Genomic DNA, 22379 nt, shown 5'->3' with positions numbered 1-22379 from the left:
CACATGATACGTGATTTGCTCTCTGCGCACCGCAAGGTAGGGTGCAGAGCAAAGCGCAGAGAGCAATGTGCAGCGCAGGTATTTTTTCATCAAGGGTGGCAAGGGAAGCTATTTCCCGTTGCTAGGTAACAACATGCTGTTATCTCATTGGTTGCGCTTTCGAATAGGTCAGCGGCAACTAGGTCTTGCCGCCTATCATGTGTAGTCGGCTTAAAAGGTGCAGTAGGTAAGACTTATAAAACTAACTTTCTGTCATATTTGCTGAAACTGACCCTATGTTCCAGTAGAACTACACGAAGCAGGTCATTTAAAAAAAATAAAAAATAAAATAAAAAAAAGTGGCTCCTCTGGCGCCACCTACAGCCTGTAGTGAGATTTGCAAAAATCCACCGCTCCCTGTTCAGATGCACCAATCAGGGCCAGGAGGGGGTGTCTAACTGCGTGCCAATCACTGCTCATGCACACACATTCATTCTCCCTCGTGGGGGGAGGGGCTTAGGAGACCGTTTTGGGCTTGGAAAGGGGGGGGAGGGACTGGGAAGTTGTCAATGTTCAAATTGTTTGGCTTACTCTGGAGTTCCACTGAATGCAGAACGTCTGCGGATCGGCTCCGCTGCTGAACGGCTCCGTGCTCCGCCGTCCGTCAGTACCCACCAGGTCCGGATTTGTTGCGGCACGGCTGTGGCCATGACTGACAGCTGTAGTCACGAGGACCCACGAGATCTCGCGAACAACAGTTTGTTTCCATCCAGAGGAGTAGTGTTCTCAAGGTGTAGTGCAGGGAAATATGATCCGCCGTGAGCCACGTGTATTTTATTTTGAAAATTAACCGGATGTTTTATTTTGTTTCTGTGCTCGACTTCCTGTCCCGCACCATCTGCAGTCAGTGGAAATACGCATATTGACTTTAACGGAAACCTAATGACTGCGCCGCCCTTACGCAGCCGGTGGAAATTGGGGGTTAGTCCTGGATCTTCGCAATCCTACCTACGGCACCTTTAAGGGTAGGGCTGGGCAAGGAAGGAAGTCAGATATCAGGTTATTTTTGACCAAATACATCAATGTCGATTTTGCGACGATATTGTAGGGTTAACAATGGGTGCTTTCACAAAATATTCATGACAATGAGATTTTAGATAAATAATCACCAATAATGTGGTAAACAGTTTCAAGTGACATTAAAGAGAAAAAATACATATTTTATTTTCCAGCTATATACTGACTATGTTTACATGCACGCAGAAAAATAGTGTGATGTTAAAACCAGTGTTGTAATGTAACAAAGTACAAATGCTTTGCTACTGTTTTCACGTATCTGTACTTTACTTCGTTATTTATATTTCTGGAAACTTTAACTTTTGGTCCGGACCAGGGTCTGGGCGAGGTTTCACAACTGGAATTTTGGTTCGGATCAAACTGAAAGGGCCCAAGGTCCGGACCAAACGAGGTCCCTATAATGTAAACTGTACAATGAACTTGAATGAAACAATGTCCCTTCAGTTCACTGTTAAAAAATGATTATAAAGATGAGTTTCTTCCATAATGGAGCAGCCCTTATTAGAATACATAGACATAGTGACATACAAAGACATAATTCCATTAAAAGAACCAATTAAATGCATATCTATTGAACGCTGGTGCGACTGAGCACGTTGTGTACCTGTCGGACTGAGTTGAGGATGTTTTCCTTGCGGGAGGAGTTCATGAGTATGAGCTGGGTGTGCTCGTTTTTCTTCTCCTCCAGGTGCCGCTCGAAGGCCAGCTTCGACTGCTGCTTCTGCTCCTGAAGGACATAGGGACAAGTCAGAGTGTCTTTCTACTGTGCTGTATGTCTACACTGTCAACTTCCAAGCTGTGCTACTAGCCTGCAGTGCAGTTGCCACAAAGACATTTTCAGACAGTAAAAACTGGTCTGTTAACACTCATGTTGTCTTTCCGTCGACCATGCAACTTTTTTTCTGGGTCAAAATTTCCAATCAATCGTTTTGGCCGTCTTTGTTAACATTTTTGTCACTCTTCCCGATGTTTTTGTCACTCTTCCCGATGTTTTTGTCACTCTTCCCGATGTTTTTGTCACTTTTTTCGATGTTTTTGTCACTTTTCGTGACGTTTTTGAAGCTTATCCTGACGTTTTTGTCACTTTTTTCCAAGTTTTTATGTCAACTTTTTTTTGTATGTTTTCTGTGCTTTTTTTGACATTTTTTTTTTTTTTTTTTTTTAAATGCTATAAAATTAAATTAAAAACAACTTTCTGATATAGAAACTTAAGGAGGAGGGTTAAAGGCAGGGTTGGGAATGGGTAGGCTAAAAACTAGTGGTGGGCGGATCGATCCAAATATCGATAATATCGATACCAACGTTGGTATTGCTATTGATCAATACCAGTGTAATGAGATCGATACTTTAGTTTCAGTTTCTCTCCAGTATGCACTGCTGCGGTTTCATCAAAGAGGCGACCTGGCAGTCTGTGTCTGTCTAAGTGCCGCTCCTGTCACACACACTGTCACAGCTCAGAGCAGGCACACTTTGCTCCTCCTCCCCCCTCTTGTGATTTGATGTTGGACCGTCACGTGACTCAGCGGCGCCGGGCAAACAAGCAGGCAAGCAGCCGGGCCCGGCAGCGGCCAGCACCACACACACACTCAAGCAGGACAGAGACGGAGCAGAAGAATAGCAGAGAGGAAGAGGAGTGCTGTGTGGCTATATTTTCAGGCCAAAAACGGCGAGCTGAATAATTTGTAAAAAGGCTGTAAGATACAGTGGTATAGCATATGAAAATTCTGTCCTGGGTTTTAACTTATTAATAATCCAAAGGACAAATCACAAAAACACTTAAAAGGTCATGAAAATTCATTCAGATTTAGCAATTTGATGATGCATTTCCTTAATTATTAAAAAAGTATCGGTATCGAATCGGCGATACTGGCCCTGTATTTACTTGGTATGGGATCAATACCACATTTTGCAGCATGGCACACCACTACTAAAAACACATCTCTTCTGATTGCACCGTTGATTTAATAAAAAATAAAACGCACTTACGGTTGCACTTTCGTGTGACTCTTTGTAGTTTGGCTTATTTGAAGCTAATGTACTTCCCCTTACTTCCTGCTGTCTGGAGTTTGTACCTTTAAGGTTTAAAGCACTTAACTGGAAGTCGCTTTGGCTAAAAGCGTCAGTTAAGGACATAATGTAATGTAATGCTTCGCCCCGCTACGCCCATAACTGCTACAACTATTATTTCTAGTCACAGTTCCACTATCTTTATTGTTATTATAACTGCAACTGTTCATCATACCAGCTGCTATAATTATTATGAATCATATATCTGTATATCTGTATCAGTGTCTCTGTGTCCCAAACGGCAGCAGCAGATGCAAATACTTGCTCGTGGGAATTGTTGGGTCTTTGTAAATTATAGAGTGTGGTCTAGACCTACTCTATCTGTAAAGTGTCTTGAGATAACGCTTGTTATGATTTGATACTATAAATACAATTGAGTTGAATAAGCTTGCAAGATTTGATTAAAAATAAAATACATTGTGTTCAATGAAAAAAAAAAGTTTTTTACCCCAGACATTAAAAGAAATAATACATTTTAAAGCTGTAATTGCAATACCGCAATACCATGAAACCGTGATATTTTAGCAGAGTTGGTGATAAGTGTCAGCGGGGTTTCACATTACAAATGAAATGTGTGCAACAGAGAGCCACTAGAGACAGGCTGAATCTAACAGTGATTGTGTCACTGGAGTCCCGTACCTTTCTCTTCTCGTAGTCACTGAATTTGTTCTGCAACAGAGAGTGAGGAGAAATATTGAATGAGGCTTCCAGTATCATCAACGGAAACCAGTTAATACAGCGTCAGCAGCAACTAAAGAGCTCCTATTATACTCCTTTTCAGCGTCATAGTTGTACTTTTTGAGTCTACTGAAATAGGTTTACATGCTTTGATGTACAAAAAAAACATACTATGTTGCTCATACTGGCCATTGCTGCAGTGCCTCCACTGGAAAAACTAGGCTCGTTCGAGATGAATGAAAAGCCGCGGTCAAGTCAGACAGTTTCCAGCCATTTCCAGCAGCCTTCAGGCTGAACAGGAAGTCACAGAAACACTCACATCCTGTTAGGTCCGATTCTGATTTAATAAAATGTAATCAGGCCCATGTATCGGCTTGTACACAGTCTCCAGTTGTTTTTTATTATGACAGAGTAGCTGTTAAAATGCTCTACATGCGATCTGTTGCTGATGTTAATAAACAACTAGTCTCGCTTTGCCAGACCCTCCTCCAAAGCGCGCTGAAGGAGGGTCTGGCCAGTCCATATAGGATTACGGGATGGGAGGAAAACATGCTCTGGTTTATTGGCATTTCTTTAAACTGGTCACAATCTTCATGGGCGGTGCTAAACTCCGCACAGAGCCGCTGCAAAATAGTCATGCGAGAGAAAACTCAGATTGGACAGATAGTCTAGCTAGCTGTCTGGATTTACCCTGCAGAGATCTGAGGAGCAGTTAACCGTAGTCCTCATTAAATCCACCAAATTTAAAATTCCAACACAAGGAAAGCGGAAGGAAACGGAAAATACATACAAAACCGGTGGAATTTCCTGCGGCACCGGAGCAATTCCGGCAGTGGAACACGAAGACTGTAGATGATCCGTAATCTGAACGGATTTAGTCTCTCTAACTATCAGCCACACAACATGTGTTCTGTACGGAATAAGCCTTTAAAATCAGACAAATAGCAGTTAAAATCCCTCCAATTCAAAAACAAGAAAAAGTTTATATAAAACGTCATCATACTGAGTTGATTCTGAACCAATCAGCTGATGAGCCAGGCGTTTCCCATCATGCCCTGGGCCTTGCAATCGGTGGAAAGCAACTGCATCCGCTGCCTCCAGAAACTGCGGCCGCCTTGATCTCGCGAGGTTACCGCTGCCCGCGTGTGCATGACGTCAGAGCAAGAGTCAAGGTGGACGCAAATCGAACCGGCATGCATTGGGCGGCGATCGCCGCTGATCAATTTCGCGCAGGCCTGGCTCTTCTCGGACGAGCCTACGCTCTGAGATCTTGTCCCGCCTTCCTGAAAAGCCCAGTGTGCTGTGAATGGTCAGCTGGCCCACTCGGTTGTGATCGGTCAACCAAATTCGAACAAGCCACTGGGCGGACCATGCTTGCGCAGGCAGCACCAACGGGCAGCACAAAAACTGGGCTGGCTTTCTCAATCAGTGACATCATTCAGACATTGTGTAATTTCAAACAGGAACGTGGGCGAGCCAGTTCAGGCAGCTGAGAAAAGCTGGTGTCTGTTGGAGAGAAAGCTCCATTTGAAGTGGTTTTTTTTGTACTTTATACATTTATTACATATACGTAAACTCTATAACCTACTAAAAGATGGGAAATAGCAAAAATGCATAATAGGGGCTCTTTAACAAGGTCCAAGTGAACAGTGCTGAATAGTCAGTTAGTAGTATAGATTGTAATCATGCATAGGGTTGTGTGTGTGTGTGTGTGTGTGTGTGTGTGTGTGTGTGTGTGTGTGTGTGTGTGTGTGTGTCACCTACAGTACCTGCCAGGCCTCGTCCAAGCCATCCACACAGTCAGAGTTCTGTTTCCCACACTCACTCTCCAGCACCGGCAGAAGATACTGGGATGGGGGGCAGTACTCCTCTCCCAGCTCTGAAAAACCATGTCAACCAAGAAATCCAACATTATTCTCTTATACAGTCTGATATATTGACACATAAAATAAAATGAATTCTTTAGATATTTCCACTGCGCGAAAAAGGGCCAGAATCCAGAAATATTGGATGGGATATACACTTTGTGTGCGACTGCGGATATTGGAACACCGAGCTATTAGTTGTTTCTTGTTTAGCTTATATGTTGGGTTTCAAAGTATCCAATGGGCCCACACCCTCTTCGTGTGTGTGTGTGTGTGTGTGTGTGTGTGTGTGTGTGTGTGTGTGTGTGTATGCACGCTCCCTCACCGGTGCATAGGAAGCGTTGGATGCTCTCTGTGCCCTCTTTACACACGGACGCAGGCGGGTAGGACATCATGGCAGCATCTAGTGTAAAGCTCTGTCACAGCACACATACAGGGTTTATTAAAAACCGTACGTTTTTTTTGCCTTTACATTCCTGTTAGTGTGAATCCTAAGACACACACCTCTAGGGTGCGGATGTAGACCAGAACTTTTGGGAGCTGGACGATGCTGTTGTCACTCAGGTCCAGGGTGCGCAGGCTGCTCAAAGAACCAACTGAGGATGGCAGCTCACTGAGACAGTTACCTATACAGATACAGAGTGATGTAGGAAAACATAACAAACGCCAATTCGACCTGCACATGTCCTCTCATTCACGGGAGCAAGCAGGACGCAGTAAGCACCATACCCTTCAGATTGAGCGTCTGGAGAAGTCGCAGATCCCCGATACAGTCCGGCAGTGCTTTTAAACGGTTCTTCTCCAGATTCAGAATCTGACGAGACACAAAAAGGACAATCGTGGATGATGAGTAGCATTCATGTGCACTCACTTCCCTGTTATCAGGAGTCGAGTTTAGAATGGCTTTACCTGCAGCGACGCCAGCTTCCCAATGTCTTCTGGGAGTGAAGTGAGCTTGTTCTCATGTAGATCCAAAACCTGTGGAAGCAAACAGATTTGCTGTTTTTGTGATGAAGCGGGGGTCAGAGTTTAGGCTTTTAGAAGAAATACAAAAGATTTTAAAAATCTGGTCTTTTGGTAAACCATGATAAATGTTTAAACATCTGATGGGAGGCTTGCTCACAGGAGTCTATATATCCTCTGCTTATGCCGTCACAGAAAACCCAGCCTCACGCAGCTTTGGAAATGAGCGGAGAGAGAACGCCCACTAAACTAGTCCAACATTTATTTATTTTTTTAAAGATCAGCCCAAGTTAAATATTCACGCTGTAACAGACAGAGGGCCCTATTTTAACAATCTAAGCGCACGGCGTGAAGCGCCTGGCGCAGGTGCGTTTAGGGTGCGACAGCGGCTTGGCATCCAACAGCCTCTGGTACTGGATCATCCAGTAGTTCTGCTGATTGGACTCAGACTTCAGCTCCATCTCCACCTGGAAAACACAAAGGGCCCTATTTTAACGATCTAAGCGCACGGCGTGAAGCGCCTGGCGCAGGTGCGTTTAGGGCGTGTCCAAATCCACTTTTGATAGTTTGACGGCGGAAAAAAGGGTCCGTGCGCCGGGCGCATGGTTCAAAAGGGTTGTACTTAGTGTCTTCATTAATCAGAGGTGTGTTTTGGGCGTAACATGCAATAAACCAATCAGAGATCATCTCCATTTAAAAGCCAGGCGCGTTTGGACCTTGGCGCATTGCTATTATGATGGCTGCTTAATATTTTTTATCTTTTGCATGTTTGTGTGCTGCTGTGCTTCCCTGTGTGTGTAACAAGCATAGTGTGCACAGAGCCTAGGAGCATTTTAATAATGCTCTGTTAAAATAACAATAAAGTGCTGCGTTATTGACTTTAGACCAGGTTTTTGTTGGTCAATGGCATGATCACTTCCCGCTGCCTCAAGATAGCAATACGCCCAGAATGCACCTGAACACACCTCCCTGTAAGACCAGCACGCCCATGGGCGCACAGATGGGCGCAGGTGCATTTGCTGTTTGAACGACGTGGACGCTGGACGGGAAATTGACAACTGCGTCGGTCTTAAACTAGTAAAGGCACTTGCGTAGGGCTTCGCGATGCGCCGGGTGCAAGATAGGGCCCAAAATCAGCAATAGGACTTTTTCTTTTAATAAGCTTGGAACACTGAACCGTCAAACAGAACACTTATCACAAAATCTAAAGTTATAATTATAAAAAAACAATTCCAATAAAAGATATCAGTACTTTCCTGTAAAGTGACATTTCTAATATGCCTCAGTTCAACAGCAGCATCAACATATTGCACCTTCTACCATCATGTTAAATAAAAGTAAGAACAAATAAAATGCCCTTAAAATAGGACCGTGACGAAGGCTCGGCCACTTTTGGATGGCACGTGGTAAACCCACTCAGGTCACAAAGCACCCAGACAATTCATTTGCAGTCACACGTTTATACATATCATTAAGTAAAACACCACAAACTAGTCCCTGGATCTGAACCAGAGCTGAGGCAAACTGCCTCGACATACACCTGCCAGGAACTGCTGAACCTGGTACATGGCTCAATATTCGGGATTACGCATAACATACCGAAGGAACTTTTACATCAGGCATCGGGGAACGCGTGCTGGGGGGTGAAGAGAAACAAGAGGAGGGTTGCCAGAACATGGGGCCTACAGCAGTCACACTCAGGTGTGCTGATGGTGGGAGATACCATATATCTGAGTCATAGGTGAGGGTAGATTTTCTAGTATTCGAGTATCCATCGCTATTGTACAGGAAAAAAAAAAAAATCCCAGCTGCCACTGGGAAAAAAAATAAAAATAGGCTATGTACTGTTTGTAATGTCCTGTCTCTCTTGTATTCTTGGTGAAACTGAAGACAATAAAGTTTTTCCTATTCGTTTCCGTAAATGGAAGGAAACATATATTTACATTTTTGAAAAGCACCGGACTACTTAGAAAATTAGAATGAAATCAAATAATACATAACGAGTAATTACCAGTAGGAGGCAGTAATGCAACGCATAGGATGCCAACTGCCGTAAAACCCAAAAGAAGAAGAGGAAGAAGCACGGGAATTCCAAGGGGGTAAGCGAGCATCCAGAAAGCGTACCTCCTATGGGGAGATTCATAGGCTAACAAGCCATCACCTTCCGTTAGCATTCCATTGTTTATTTCTAAAGAAACACGACAATGTATACAAGGCTCCATTACCTTGTATCTCACATTAAGGCTCCGTAGCAGACATTTTGTAAAAATAGGCGATTGTGTCATAACCACGCGACTTACTGTTGCATAGTAGAGGAATTACCGTATAGTACAGGAGAAGCTCGCAGGCAATCGGGGGGGACATGGAGGCATACAGTCAAGGGAGAAGCCCATAGAGAGTCCGTGAAAGCATCAGAACTAAATATTTCAGCAACGTTTTGATGGATTGGAAATACTTCGGTATGTGTTGTTCAGATTCCCAACGCTTTTATGTAAACAATTTGTGATATGTAATATTATTCCAGAATTTATCTTATAAAAAAACAGTAAATATAATAATAAAAAGAGGAATACAAAATGTTGAACCAACTGTTACGCCAAATATTCAACGAAATATTCACATGGGATTAATCGCGGTCTTCACGATTAGCTAATTGCATTCTTTCAAATCTCGATTTGAAAACGATTAATCGCGCGGCCCTACTTCATACAGGCACTTACAATTTCCAGCATTGTAAATGTATCTGGTTTACATTACCTTTAAAGTGGCAAGAGCGCTGATGTCACATCCTTTGGGCAGCAATGACCTCAGTTCATTGTTATGGAGGATAAGGACCTGAAGGAGAGAAACACAGGACGTGTCTGACTGCTGACTGTTCAGCCAGGGACACAGGAATACTGACACAGAGGTGGTTTATGGGTTACATATTGGTGATACAGTATTAATGCATACACGGAATAGAAAATAAATACGCTATGTCTCCATGTTGCATTCTTACCTTCTTCTGTAGCACCTTGCAAATGGAAAAGGCACTCGAGGGAACCTGTGGCAGAACAGACCATTGATGTCATCATCTGCAGTAGCAACCACACACTAATTAATACAGAACTGTACAAACAGTTGCTTATGCAGCCAGGTGCAACGGTAATGTAAAAAAAATGGAAGGTAATGATTCAATCCTAAAAGTCAACATGCACACAAGAGCATGCCAAGCAAGTCCCTATCAGTCCTGAAGCATACGTAAATAAGGGTTTCGCTCAAGAAGGGAGCAAAATGTGCTCCTATTTTAAAGGGTAACTACCGTTTTTTTTCAACCTGGACCCTATTTCCCTATGTTTTTGTGTCAAAGTGACTGATGGGAACAACAATCTTTGACATTGGTCCAGTATTAAGCAAGAACGCTGCAGTCGGCAGCAGTGAAACAAGCTACAATGTAAGTTAACTGGGCAATTGTCCAGCTTGTATTTGCCTTCACAAAAGTGCTTGTTTTGCCGCTGACTGGCTCAGATTAATATTCTAAATGTCTGACAACATTATGGAAAGGATCCCTACAGAGATAGACCTTTAAAACCTCTTTGAGACCTTTCTGTTGAACCAGAAACAGCTCTGAAGTCGCTAGCACCAAACCTACCAGACTCCATTTAAAAAAACAATACTTTTAGCGTGTATAGAGCTATATATTTTCACATGTAAATCGGTAAACTATGTGTTTATTTTAACTTGTGATGGTTGGAAAAGTGATAAAATGACCCAAAACAGTTTTTTATAGTTTTATTTTGTGTCTGTCGACTTTGAATGAAGTGTATTTTACGATGCTAAAAAGTTTATTTACATCTGGTGGGTTTAGCGAACGCAATTTGCAAAAGCAGTTTTTATGTTTAAAAAAAGGATCTTACTCTTTAACAGAAAGGTTGACCTCCTTAGAAATCCTTTCCATAATGTTGTCACTTAGAATAATAATCTGAGCCTGTCAGTGGCAAAATGAGCACTTTTGTGAAGGTAAATACAAGCTGGACAATTGTCGTATTAACACATAGTTAACTCACATTGTAGCTTGTTTCGCCTCTGCCGACTGCAGCGATCTCGCAAAATACTGGACCAATGTCAAAGATTGTTGTTCCCATCAGTCACTTAGACACAAAAACATAGGAAAATAGGGTCCAGGTTGAAAAAAACTGTAGTTACTTTAGTTTTTCCCAATTTCAAATGATGTCCCCAAAAGGAAACTTTGACAACATCTGTTTTATCTAAAAAGATAAATGTCTGTTTGTTCATCTCACTTCAATGTTATTGCTGCAAAATGGGATTGTCACACAAACCGACCAACACATATATAATAAATACATTGATACTTCTGTCGGCGTCTGTGTATCGATAAAGTATTGCCATGGAAAATATCGCGATACTATGCTGCATCGATTCCCCCCCACTAATAGACTTTTGTCACAAATAGTCATAAATGAAGCTTGCCTCACAGCTGTTGACAGCAACATACTCACCTCTGAGAGCTCACAAGATGAAATATCAAGGATGTCGTCAGCACCTGCCTCCTTAGACTGAAGAACAAGAAATAACCGTTATTGGATTTGTTTGGGAATAGACATTTGTTTATTAAGACAACAAAGACGAATAATGTTAGGCTAACAAAGAAAATACTTCCACACTAGGGATGATGCATTTTGATGAAGAAAATAGTCTCATATTCATAACCAGGGTCAAAAATAAACTTTTTTGTCCACCAGCCAAACAGCTAGTGAATGTTCAAATTTGACCAGCCACTCAATAGACTACCCTTGCTTTTTGGCTGGTGAGTGAAGCAAATCTACCAGCCACTTGCATATTTTACCAGGATTTGGCTAGAAGATGGTGTTAATTTTGGAACCTTCTCATTGCCATGCTAAGTGGCTGCAGGTTGTCCCAGTAATATCATGCAGGTTGTTGATGGAACCCTCACCACCACCAACAGGGTGGTGACTAGAGGTTAGCTGGTACACAACTAGGGTTTGTGTGATCCTGGGAGCTGTGTTGTCAGGAGCATGTGCTGCTGAAAGGGTCCCAAAACCAAATTGGTTCCAGGGGAGGGGCCAGCCAAACTGCATTCACAGTCCCGCCCCTCCTCCGAGAGACCGGGATCCGGAAGTAAATTTCCCATTCATTTCTCCCATTGACGTCTGGAAAAATCTTTATATAAAGAGTTTTAGACCATGCCTTAGGCTAACCAGACGGTACGTGACTCATAAGCATACAACATATAATTTCGAGTGAAAAAATGAACAGAAAATCCAAAAAAAGTCAAAAAGGTATAAGACTGTGTACATATTTTCATTTCAATGCAAAGGAACTACTCATCCCATAAACCACTGAATAAAGGAAGCTACGTTAGCTTAGCTAACAGCTAATTCGGCTAACCGCTAGCTGAGACAGCATGTAATAACTTTAAAAGACCCTCAAAATAAAACCTGAAAATAACCCTTAAATATATATAACAGCTGTTACGTCAGCTGTAGCCTGCTTTTCCCAGTGTTTAGTTTGAGTTAACGTTATTTTAGGCTGAATCAAGCTGTCAGCTAGCGGTTAGCCGAATTAGCTGTTAGCTAAACTAACGTTACCTTCCCGGTGGAGGCTAACGGAAGAAGCGTGGAACACGTCGTAAATCCTCGTTAAACAGGAGTATCATCTTGTGCATGCGCATGACGGATCGTGCAGGCAGCACAGATTGGGTACTGACCCCACCCCCCATCCTCACCAGCATGAGTTCCACCAATCAGAGTGGGATTGTGGGTAATGAAGTACTTATCCAAGACATCGCGAATAAAAGACATTTATCTCAAAACAAGGTTGGTGCGCCATGAACTTTTGGCGTCTATATGAGCATATACAATCGCTGAGTCATGTCGGCATGCTGGTTTTAAGTCTACCATCAACGGTTACGATTTTATGGCTTATACTCTAATTGTCAATGGAGAAATTGCATTGTATTTTTACTTCTGGAACCCGCTGTGAGAGACTAGAGACTGTTGAGCTCTATTGCCAGACCATCCTCCACAGCGCTGCGGAGGAGGGTAAATAGTACTATTTGGAAATAATAAATAATTCTCGACTACTGGGGTGATTTTGTAGGGGAGTGCAGATGCACTACATAGATTTTCTTTTCTTATGTAAATCATTCTTTGTTGAACTTTAATGCTTTACAAACACAAAAGCAAGTAAGTGCTGTGACTACTCTTCTGATGTGATTTTGGAGAGGGAAATTAGGTAGAAATACACTGGTTGACTAACATGACACTATTGTATTCATATAATACTATCTATCCAGGCTAAAGTGAACGATATTAATAATTCATGCATGTTGCTTCCTCTACATTTCAGGTTGTGGTCGACTAGCAGGGCCTACTTTGGTTGTTGACATGAATTGATCAACATTGATTGTGATTGGTGGTTGGCTGTGCATGTCACACACTAGCAACAAACTGTGTATCCAAGAGCACTTAAATCAGTGTAAATTACGTTATATCAGACACACACTTCTGTTGTAGATTAGTGGGTACATTTCCAGCTTCGCGGCTCCGAACCGTAACATTAGTTTAGTTGGGACAGACGCCTTGTTTCTTAAGGCTAACTTTATTAGCTTTAGCCTGGCTGGTAACGTTAGCAGCTTTCTGGCAACTCTGTGGTGAAAAATGGAGATCATTGCATAAATCAGGCGATTTAGTTCGTCTTTGCAGCGAACATAAAACACTGACTACTGTAGCATCACTACCCATGGAAAAACATGTGCATCACTTTATCTGTGGCAGCTGCCGCTTACGGTACTTTTCTACACATGGGAGAGGACTTCCCATAACAAACCCCATCGGACTAACGTTAAGTCACATACACACAGCTCACGTGGCCACCTGTCTCAAACGGGAAGGCTTGGCCGCTAACAATCATGTTAAAGGAGAACGGTGAAAGTTTACTTTTCTATCAAGCAGCAAAAAAGGTGTAGCGTTAACATCGCACGTCCTGCGATGTGACTATCGCACATGTGCACATCGCCGATGAAACGAATAATCGGAACTCTGAAAAACTCTAGAAAAAAAAACTCTGACGCACAGAAGCTTTAGCTTAAAGCTGTAACTATAGAGTAGTTAAAGGTCATGAGTCTCGAGCAAAGTACATTGAGTAATAATAACATGTGAAACAGGAACAGAATGTACCGCCTCGCGTGAGAGCAAATGAGGACGAGACATAACACAGTGGCCCCCACCCTGGCGTGTGTTGTGTGAAGATAACACTTGCTGTGCTGGAGAAAAGAGGGGGCCCAAGAAAGAAAGTATAAGAGATGAGGGGAAGAATAGATCGGGGCTCACAAGGTCTGACAATCTAGAGATACGTGGACCGGCTCCGGCTTTTTGTCTGTTGCTAGGGAAACTTAGTCTCTGCGTGCTTTGTGATCCCACAGATCTGTGTATTGTAACTCTGATGCTTGACTGATTAAACAAATGTATTTGACTTTATCTTATCGTCTTATTTGACTCTTGCTTAGGATCAATGTCAGACACATTGTCCCAAAAGGGGGGACATAGAGGAGGTAATCCCCAAATCTTTGTGTGTTTTGAGGTGGTGTGAGAGTCCCGTACAGTAAACGGGAAACAAAAAAAAATGTTGTATTGTTTGGCCACAGTGTATGAATGTCAATGGTGCCTGTACTGTACAAACGCTTTGAGTAGTCTTTAAGACTAGAAAAGCGCTATATAAATACAGTCCATTGACATTTATAGCCTGCTTCCACCGCAACCCGCCCCCCCCCCCGGGTAAGCGGCAGAAAATGGATGGAAATTTTTACATTGACAGACTCTTCTTACCAGGCACAGTTGATATTCCAGTCTCTTCTGGGAGTCATTGCTGGGTTTCCTCTTTCTGAAGAACAGAGGCATGCTGAGTCCTGCCTGTCCTGCTGCCTCTCTACCTGCTGGGTTTCCCTCCTGTCCCTCCACTACGACAAGAGCTCCTTCAGAGGACCGATGGACAGGTTGGAAAGCACTGACAGCGTCTGCACACTGAAAAATAAAACATTTTGATTATTCAGATGAAGCAACATGACTTGAACTCATATTGCAATAACCTTTTAAAAGTTCCTGCAAGTTAATGCTGACTGAATACATCTTTTCGGCCACTTGGGGCAGCGGAACAAGTTGCAAAAACCAGCACTGACACTGGCAGTGACGGATTGGTATGGCATTTGCAACACACCGGCCCTATTTTCAAACCACACCAAACCACCCAAACATTGAGATAAAAAGCCCCCAACAACATACAGAGAATGCAAAAATTTAGAACACACACTGAAAGGACGCGCATTACTATTGTCGGTGACATATGCCAACAACAATTTAACATCTAAGAGCGTCGGCAGATCTAAGACATGATATGCTCCACTAAAGGCACGTTCTGCACTAATACAACGGCTCGACGTTCAAGCACAGCACATAATACGACAGCTCCACAAAAACATGGAAAGGGCAATGCTCAGCCTCTGAGTAGTACATGCATTGAGTGTCAATAACAAAGCTTTGAAACGAGTAACTCTGCCTACCGAGAGAAACCCTCCCACGCAGCTCGCTGCACTACAATCTTGAATATTTTTGGCTGCATGCATAAAATAACTATAAGTAAACCAAAGACAAATTATTGTTATTATCAGTAGTGGCCCATAGAGGGCAGCCCTTCTGGCATTTGCCCAAATTCCAGATGGCCAGTCCGTCACTGGACACTGGCATGTTATCACCTTAAAGTGTTATGGTGAATGCGTTAGCCCTCAATTGTCTATTTACACCTTCAGCATAACCATACATTTGGAATCATGTTTCTGGCCACGTGATTAATGTAAGTCCAACATTCAACCCATTTATAGTCTCCACCTACCCCTATATATATATATTTCTAGCAGCTATGTGCTCCACTATGTTCACCAGCTAGTTGCTACTTTGTCTTTCAGCTGTTTGGTAGTGTAAAGTGGTGTTTAGCTGAAAACTGCCTGCTATGTCTGGAAACAAAGCTGATGAGAATGGAGTTTGAGGTCTGGAAAGCCATTTTGCCTGAGTGTGTGTGTGTGTGTGTGTGTGTGTGTGGGGGGCAAAGGCACACTGGCAAAGGCACACTGGTAAAGGTAAATGAGGATTAACCATGTATCCAGATCATTTAAATGGCTCACGTTACTGTATTGTGTCAACAGTTAACTTCATTTAATATTTGATGTGGCGTTTTCTTTCGTGGGGTGCAAATGGTTTATCTTTTAACGTTTTATGAGATCATTTTACAGATCCACCGTGTTTGCGACGGGAGATTAGTGCCGCCTCAAAGAGGATTGTGATTGGTTTAAAGAAATGCAAACAACCCAGAGAGAACATAACCTTAATGCTAGTTCTGAACAGGTGTCAGTGTTTGTTCTTCAGGGATCCAATAAAAAAATAAAATAAATAAAAATAAAAAAATCTGAAAAAAACCTTTATTTAAAACATTTGATGAAAGTTAAGTTTGTACTTTAATCCCAAAAGGGAAATTCATCTTTGTTTGTTTGCTTTGGTTAATAATTTTTATTCTAAAATAAAAAAAACTAAACTTATTTAAATAATTCCTGTGACTTTTGTAGTTTGTTTTTAAGAAGAAGAAAAAAAACTCAAATCTTAAATCTGGGTGTGGTGTAAAAAATAAAAAATTTCGTATCGCCAGCACTACTGCTGCATAGTAAAAGCCAACCAGCATGTTTTTCATTTGATTTGGGTATACAGGGAGAGTATGAATCATTATTTGTAAAGAACAAACCTCCAGAAAAGCAACCCTCAAAGGCAGGGTCTGTAATACAAGCCAGTTGGACTTCTCCACTCATTTAAAAAGAGGAGAGCAGACAAAACTGTAGATTGTAAAAGCACAAAAACACAAATTGTGTGGTGAGCTAATCTACTTGCAAAACGGCTTTCCCACGGACACAGCAAACACAACCAGGACCGATGGCCAACGCAGTGAATCAAATTGTTGGTGCTGGACTTCAGTGCAAGGGTAGTCTCGCATTGCCAGACCTGTGCAGGGGTCAGCCCTATGTTCCCACATTTCTAAGATTAGGGTTACACTCCATCTGTAGTCCATTGCTACTGGATAATTGGTTGGGTGTAATTGGCTACGAAATTGGGAGAAAGGGGGATCAAATCTGATTCAAATTTATGAAAAAGGAAATGTGGGAACATAATTTTGGAAATAAAATCGTAGAAATGTGGGAACTGAGGGAACATAGGGCCTAATTTTGAAAAGAATGTTAGAAATGTGGGAACATAGAACTGTGGGAACATAGGGCCTACTTTTGAAAAAAATCTTAGAAATGTGGGAACATAGGGCTGTGGGAACATAGGGCCTACTTTTGAAAAAAAACTTAGAAATGTGGGAACATAGGGCTGTGGGAACATAGAACTGTGGGAACATAGGGCCTACTTTTGAAAAAAATCTTAGAAATGTGGGAACATAGGGCTGTGGGAACATAGGCACGCTCCCGCAGTGCAAGGGTAACAATCTTGTCCATATAGCAAACATTAGAGATGAAAAATACACCTAAAGTTGTATTGCTTCGAGGTCTGGCCTCATGGGACTACTTGAAAAGAGGTTTTCGATGCAGAACTGACTATTCCCCTGAACTGCTAGAAGGCTTCGGAAAGTGTCGATTCTGCATATTATACTAACATTGAAAAGCAGAAATAGGCATCCATTACAGCTCCCATGCAACCAGCAACCATCACAGCTGAATGCTGAAGCCAACACAGATTGAATTAGAGAAGCAGTACCTAGGGCTGTGCAATTAAAGCAAATTTGAATCGCCGTTAAGGTTTCAGCTCCTACTGATTACAAAAACTGAATAATCGAGAAAAACAATTATTTTGCACATTACGTTTTTGCAAGTAAACTCTTATTTTGTCTTGTGTTCAAAAAAGGTTCAAACATAGGGGCGTGACGAGACACCCAGCTCATGAGGCGAGACGCGAGACTGGGTTCACGAGATCGAGACGAGACAAGATTGCAACACTATTTCACAGAAAAATTCAATGAAGAAATAAGACTGGAGAAATAGTCCTTTTATTCAATCGAAAGTCCCAAAATGAAAAACGAGCACTGAAAGGTTTGGCCACAAACGCAAATGACTGGCTTCTCTCCTGTATAACTAACAGTCACACTGTTACTTATTCCATATGTACGGTGGAGTCTCTTCACTCAGAGAACCAAGGTTACAGCGTAACCAAGCGTTTTCTCGTCACACCTCTATTCAAAGGCGTCCAAGGTGTTTTCGCTGTTGATTTGTTTAACTATTTTACTGTTTTTTAAGTTCAATACTTGCAGCATCTTTCCAAAAGTCAAGGAGTAATCGTGATTTCGACATTGACCAAAATAATGATTTTTTTTTTCCATAATCGAGCAACCCTAGCAGTACCTCTAACAACTGATCACATGCTGGCACTAAGAAGCTACCAAATGGAGGTCAAGGGTGAGCCCTCTTTAGAAATGTCAAAGTCCATTTTTTTTTTTTTTTTTTGGAAAAACATGTTAGGGTCTCAGAAACTAATTGTACCTGTCCTTATGTGTGCCCAAGGACTAGAGCTGCACAATATATTGTTTTTTTTAATCATCGTCGCAATATCAACAGGCGCAATAAACACATAGTGATAGGCTGCGACATGTCGCAGAGATTTTTTGTGTTCACTATCACTAGAAAAACTGCACATTGAAATTCAACAGTCACTTTTTTTTTTTTAGTGGTGACTTTTACATTCAATGTAGTACATTTTAGAAGAATACTGAAAACTGAGTACACTTTTAACATCTGTTTATCGCAAGTAATATCGTTATCGTGATAATCAGCAACAATATCGCAGACGCATATTTTCCACATATCGTGCAACCCTACTAAGAACATGTATAAGATTAAAAAAAATGTGTTTGCCTTGATTGATAGCAGTCAGCCTATAATGCTCATGCCACTGGTTTGTACTTTTTAACTACCAGAGATGGCAGCCAGCCATTAGCAGTGGACAAACATGTCAGTGATGTCCCATGTTTCAAGGGTGACCCCGACTTTATGTGGGAGCTCTATGTAATCTGTCACGATAACAGATTTTGCTGGACGATAAATTGTCCCAGAAATGTTTGCGATAAACGATAATATTGTCGTTCTGAGACCATTTTAATCTAATATAATGATAATGGCATAATAATGCAAGTACACCTTTTCAAAGATCAATAAACTTTTATTTCTAAAGAGTATTTAACACTGGAACTGGAAGACATTTTAAATATCCACAATAAATGAACAAAACAACCAAAAACAATAAAAAAAAAATGGACTCTCAGTCTCTGTTAACAAAAAATGCACTGGAATTAAAAACCAAACACAATCAAAAACAATAAATAAAATGGAATTTTTTCTGGCCGCGATAATTTCCATTTAAAAATGATCGAGCTCATTTTTATTTATCATGCGATTAATTGATTTATTGCATATTGCGACAGGCCTAGCTCTATGGCCCAGGTATTTAGACACTTTCCTCCCCTTATCTTATTAAAGATAAAAAAAAAAAAGTAGAACTAATGTGTGTGGAAAATGGGATATACGTAGATTAGGGCTGTACCATATGAGAAAAATAAGTGTTAACGCTGTTGAATATCGAGATAACGATAAAGTGTATTCAGTTCCGACATTATTTCATTGAACAAATTGGACATTGAATTATTTATATAGGATAGCTGAAGACATGAAAGGGGAGAGAGAGGGGGGAACGACATGCAGCAAAGGGGCGCAGGTCGGAGTCGAACCCGCAGCTTCGAAGAGTAAACCTCTTTATATGGGCGCCTGCTCCACCAGGTGACCTACCCAGGCACCCCTGATATTCTCTTTCAACTAATGTCGCTTTGCCAGACCTTCCTCCACAGCGCTGTGACGGTCTGGCTAGTCCACACAGCATTCTGGGATGGGAGAAAAACTGTGTACGTTCAAAAGTAGTTTTAGCCATGCAACAGAAAACTCAGATTGGACAGATAGTCTAGCTAGCTGTCTGGATTTACCCTGCAGAGATCTGAGGAGCAGTCAACCATAGTCCTCAGAAATCCACCAGAGGTTAGAATTACAACACAAAGAAAGAGGAAGGTAACGGGACATCCGAAATCGGACATCCGAAAAGAGTGACATCCGGCGGAATTCCCGGCAGAAAGAGAGCAATCCCGAAAGTGGAACGTCGTGGATATAGCTAGACTACTTTCAACTAACACAAAAACCTGCGTGTCTTTCGCAATATGTCGCAGCCTTTCGCGATGCGTTTATTGTGCCAGTTGATATATTGTGCAGCCCTAATATAGATACAAAATAACACACCGATGACCAGGAAATTAAAAGTGAAAAGCTTAAAAACAAAGTGAAAGGACACTTTTTGACAGGTGAGGGGATATGGTCATATACTGTACACTTTTTAAAACCCAATTCACTTGACGTTACTTATTCATTTATCTTTTGAATTATACTTGCTTAAATTTATAACTACTGACTCTTGAGAGACTTAATTGGACCGCTCCATTTATTTACAGACATATTTGTAAGTGTATTGTTTTTTATGGTATCTGTTTAAGTAACATGGGCCCTGTGGGTGTGTGGATGTGGACCAGATGTGGGCAGGGAGGATTACCGTAAATGACGTAGCGAACGTTGCATCTTTAAGAGCGTAGCACTAGCACAAAAACTCAAAAGGTTTTTTCAACACTTTACACCATACTTTACATATAACAACCGCTGTTGAGATACCCATGCTAATTTAATTAGCAACCATATGAATATTATGCGCTGTATGTAATTTCGTTAACTCGCTTCACACTGATACCGTTAACGTTAACCTTAATGCCAAGGCAGATCATGTTAGCTTCTCTATGGCAACTTACCACTCTGTTTACATTCAGCAAACACGAGCTAACAAAGCTAGCATGTAGCTAAACAATACACCAAAAACTAGCTATAACAACACCACGAAGTTAATTTCATACTAACAGGCTGTGTGTTGATTTGCTGCTCCTCACTCTTCTGGGTAACGTTCACGTTAGCTGGTCAAATTAAAGTGGGACGTTAGGCCAAGTCAGTCGTCGAAAAAAACAGAAGGGAACCGAAAGTTGCCAACGTTATTCAACGTAACCTTCCTAGTTCATAAAATACGAGAAACGCAGCATTATTCCCGATATGAGCCCTCCTCAGCTGATACCTCTTCCGTGTGAATGTTGCTAAATCATAACAAATAATTGCAGCTCGTCTTCTTCTTAGCTCAGTTATTAGCGGATTGCAACTAGCTTTAAGTTGCATTATCGCCCTCCACAGGATTGTGTAGTATCACAATAACAGTCTATGGTAGCATCATGATTACCATGAGCATAAGCCTACTGTAAAAATGGATAAGTGATACAGTAGCCTACGTAGTCCAAGGGCCTAACTTTGGGTTCGGTTTGGATTATTGGGGGGGTTGTAACCCCCCTGTAAATTACGCCTATGGCGTAGTCCATAATGTTTTCTGTAAATAAAAGGTAATCCTTTATTTAATGGCTCCCATTGATTCTGGTATACATGTGAATTAATAGGAAGGTTTCGGGAAAGGACTATGCCATTATTAAGTACTGGGGAGTCTCTACAATCAGGTACCCCACAGTTACCTCCGAGAATGTCTAAGTTTAGGGTTCACGCCTCGCCGTCGTCCATTAATATCTGACAATGGACACCTCGTCGGGCATTAAATAACATATTTTTAAACCATTAGTTTATATTTTAATTTGTTTTACAATCGAAATCTAAAGTTTATCCAAACAATAACTCCGTTTCCCTGGTTAACTAATACCTGGAACAATCATTCCCATCCATAATGCCACCCTTAGCAACCGGAGATATTTATAGTCCGCTCAGCTGATAGAACCCTTCAGTTTAGCTACGAGCCAGAAAGCTAACGCTATGCTAGCAAGATCCAAAGTCAATAACATTGTGTACAGTTGGCAATCAGTAAAAAAAAAAAAAATTGACAGTAGGTTGAACAACAAGACAAGCTAGCTATCCAGCCATGTCATTGTCCCTAAAACAATATAACGACTTTTACGAACAATTTGAACCCCGATGTCTAACGTTACTGTCGGCTGCAGCGGCGCGACCTGAACAGTGAACGGGACGTGAGATAACGTTATTCTCTGTGAAACAAAGTCAGTCCGGGGGGGGGAGTATAACTTACTTCTTGCAGCTTGTGTGTTAGCGCCATCCTGTGGTGTTCAGAGGACGAGTTGGAAATAACAGATCCACATTTCCTTTTTGATTAAATGTAGCGCATTCATTTGGAACAGTAAACAGTAAGTTTCACGCTTTAGTAGGTGTCCTACATCACTTTTTTATGGACACCCTGCAGCCAATCAGAATCGAGTATTCACCCAGACCATGGTCCCTGTTTCATGTTTTCAGCTGTCCTATACAAATAAAGGCCTAAAATGCCCAAAAAAAGAATCTTAAAGTGCTCATATTATGCACATTTTCAGGTTCATAATTGTATTTAGAGGTTGTACCAGAATATGTTTACATGGTTTAATTTTCAAAAACCACCATATATTTGTTGTACTGCACATTGCTGCAACTCCTATTTTCACCCTGTGTGTTGAGCTCTCTGTTTTAGCTACAGAGTGAGACATCTCACTTCTGTTCCATCTTTGTTGGGAGTCGCACAT

General features: G+C 41.6%; 1 protein-coding gene across 2 annotated transcripts in view; it reads right to left on the bottom strand.

Moving 5' to 3' along the window:
• lrsam1 (leucine rich repeat and sterile alpha motif containing 1) overlaps positions 1–20974 on the bottom strand; it is a 39939-nt gene extending 18965 nt beyond the window's left edge. The window contains exons 1-12 of one of the 2 annotated variants that reach the window (XM_078272256.1): positions 20683–20973; positions 14477–14671; positions 11129–11185; positions 9628–9672; positions 9387–9464; positions 6576–6644; positions 6396–6480; positions 6171–6292; positions 5992–6082; positions 5571–5680; positions 3763–3792; positions 1661–1783 (exon numbers count right to left, since the gene is read on the bottom strand). In XM_078272256.1, the coding sequence (XP_078128382.1) occupies positions 1661–1783; positions 3763–3792; positions 5571–5680; positions 5992–6082; positions 6171–6292; positions 6396–6480; positions 6576–6644; positions 9387–9464; positions 9628–9672; positions 11129–11185; positions 14477–14548 (882 nt within the window). In that variant the 5' untranslated portion in view covers positions 14549–14671; positions 20683–20973. Of the gene's footprint in view, positions 1–1660; positions 1784–3762; positions 3793–5570; positions 5681–5991; positions 6083–6170; positions 6293–6395; positions 6481–6575; positions 6645–9386; positions 9465–9627; positions 9673–11128; positions 11186–14476; positions 14672–20682 lie in introns of both variants that reach the window. The other variant, XM_078272257.1, reaches the window with a different exon arrangement.
• Positions 20975–22379: the final 1405 nt, after the last annotated feature.

The sequence above is a fragment of the Sander vitreus genome, chromosome 16, assembly GCF_031162955.1.
Source record: "Sander vitreus isolate 19-12246 chromosome 16, sanVit1, whole genome shotgun sequence".
Taxonomy (NCBI): Eukaryota; Metazoa; Chordata; class Actinopteri; order Perciformes; family Percidae; genus Sander; species Sander vitreus.
Note: the sequence above shows the minus strand (reverse complement) of the source record. Positions and strands in the feature narration are given on the sequence as shown.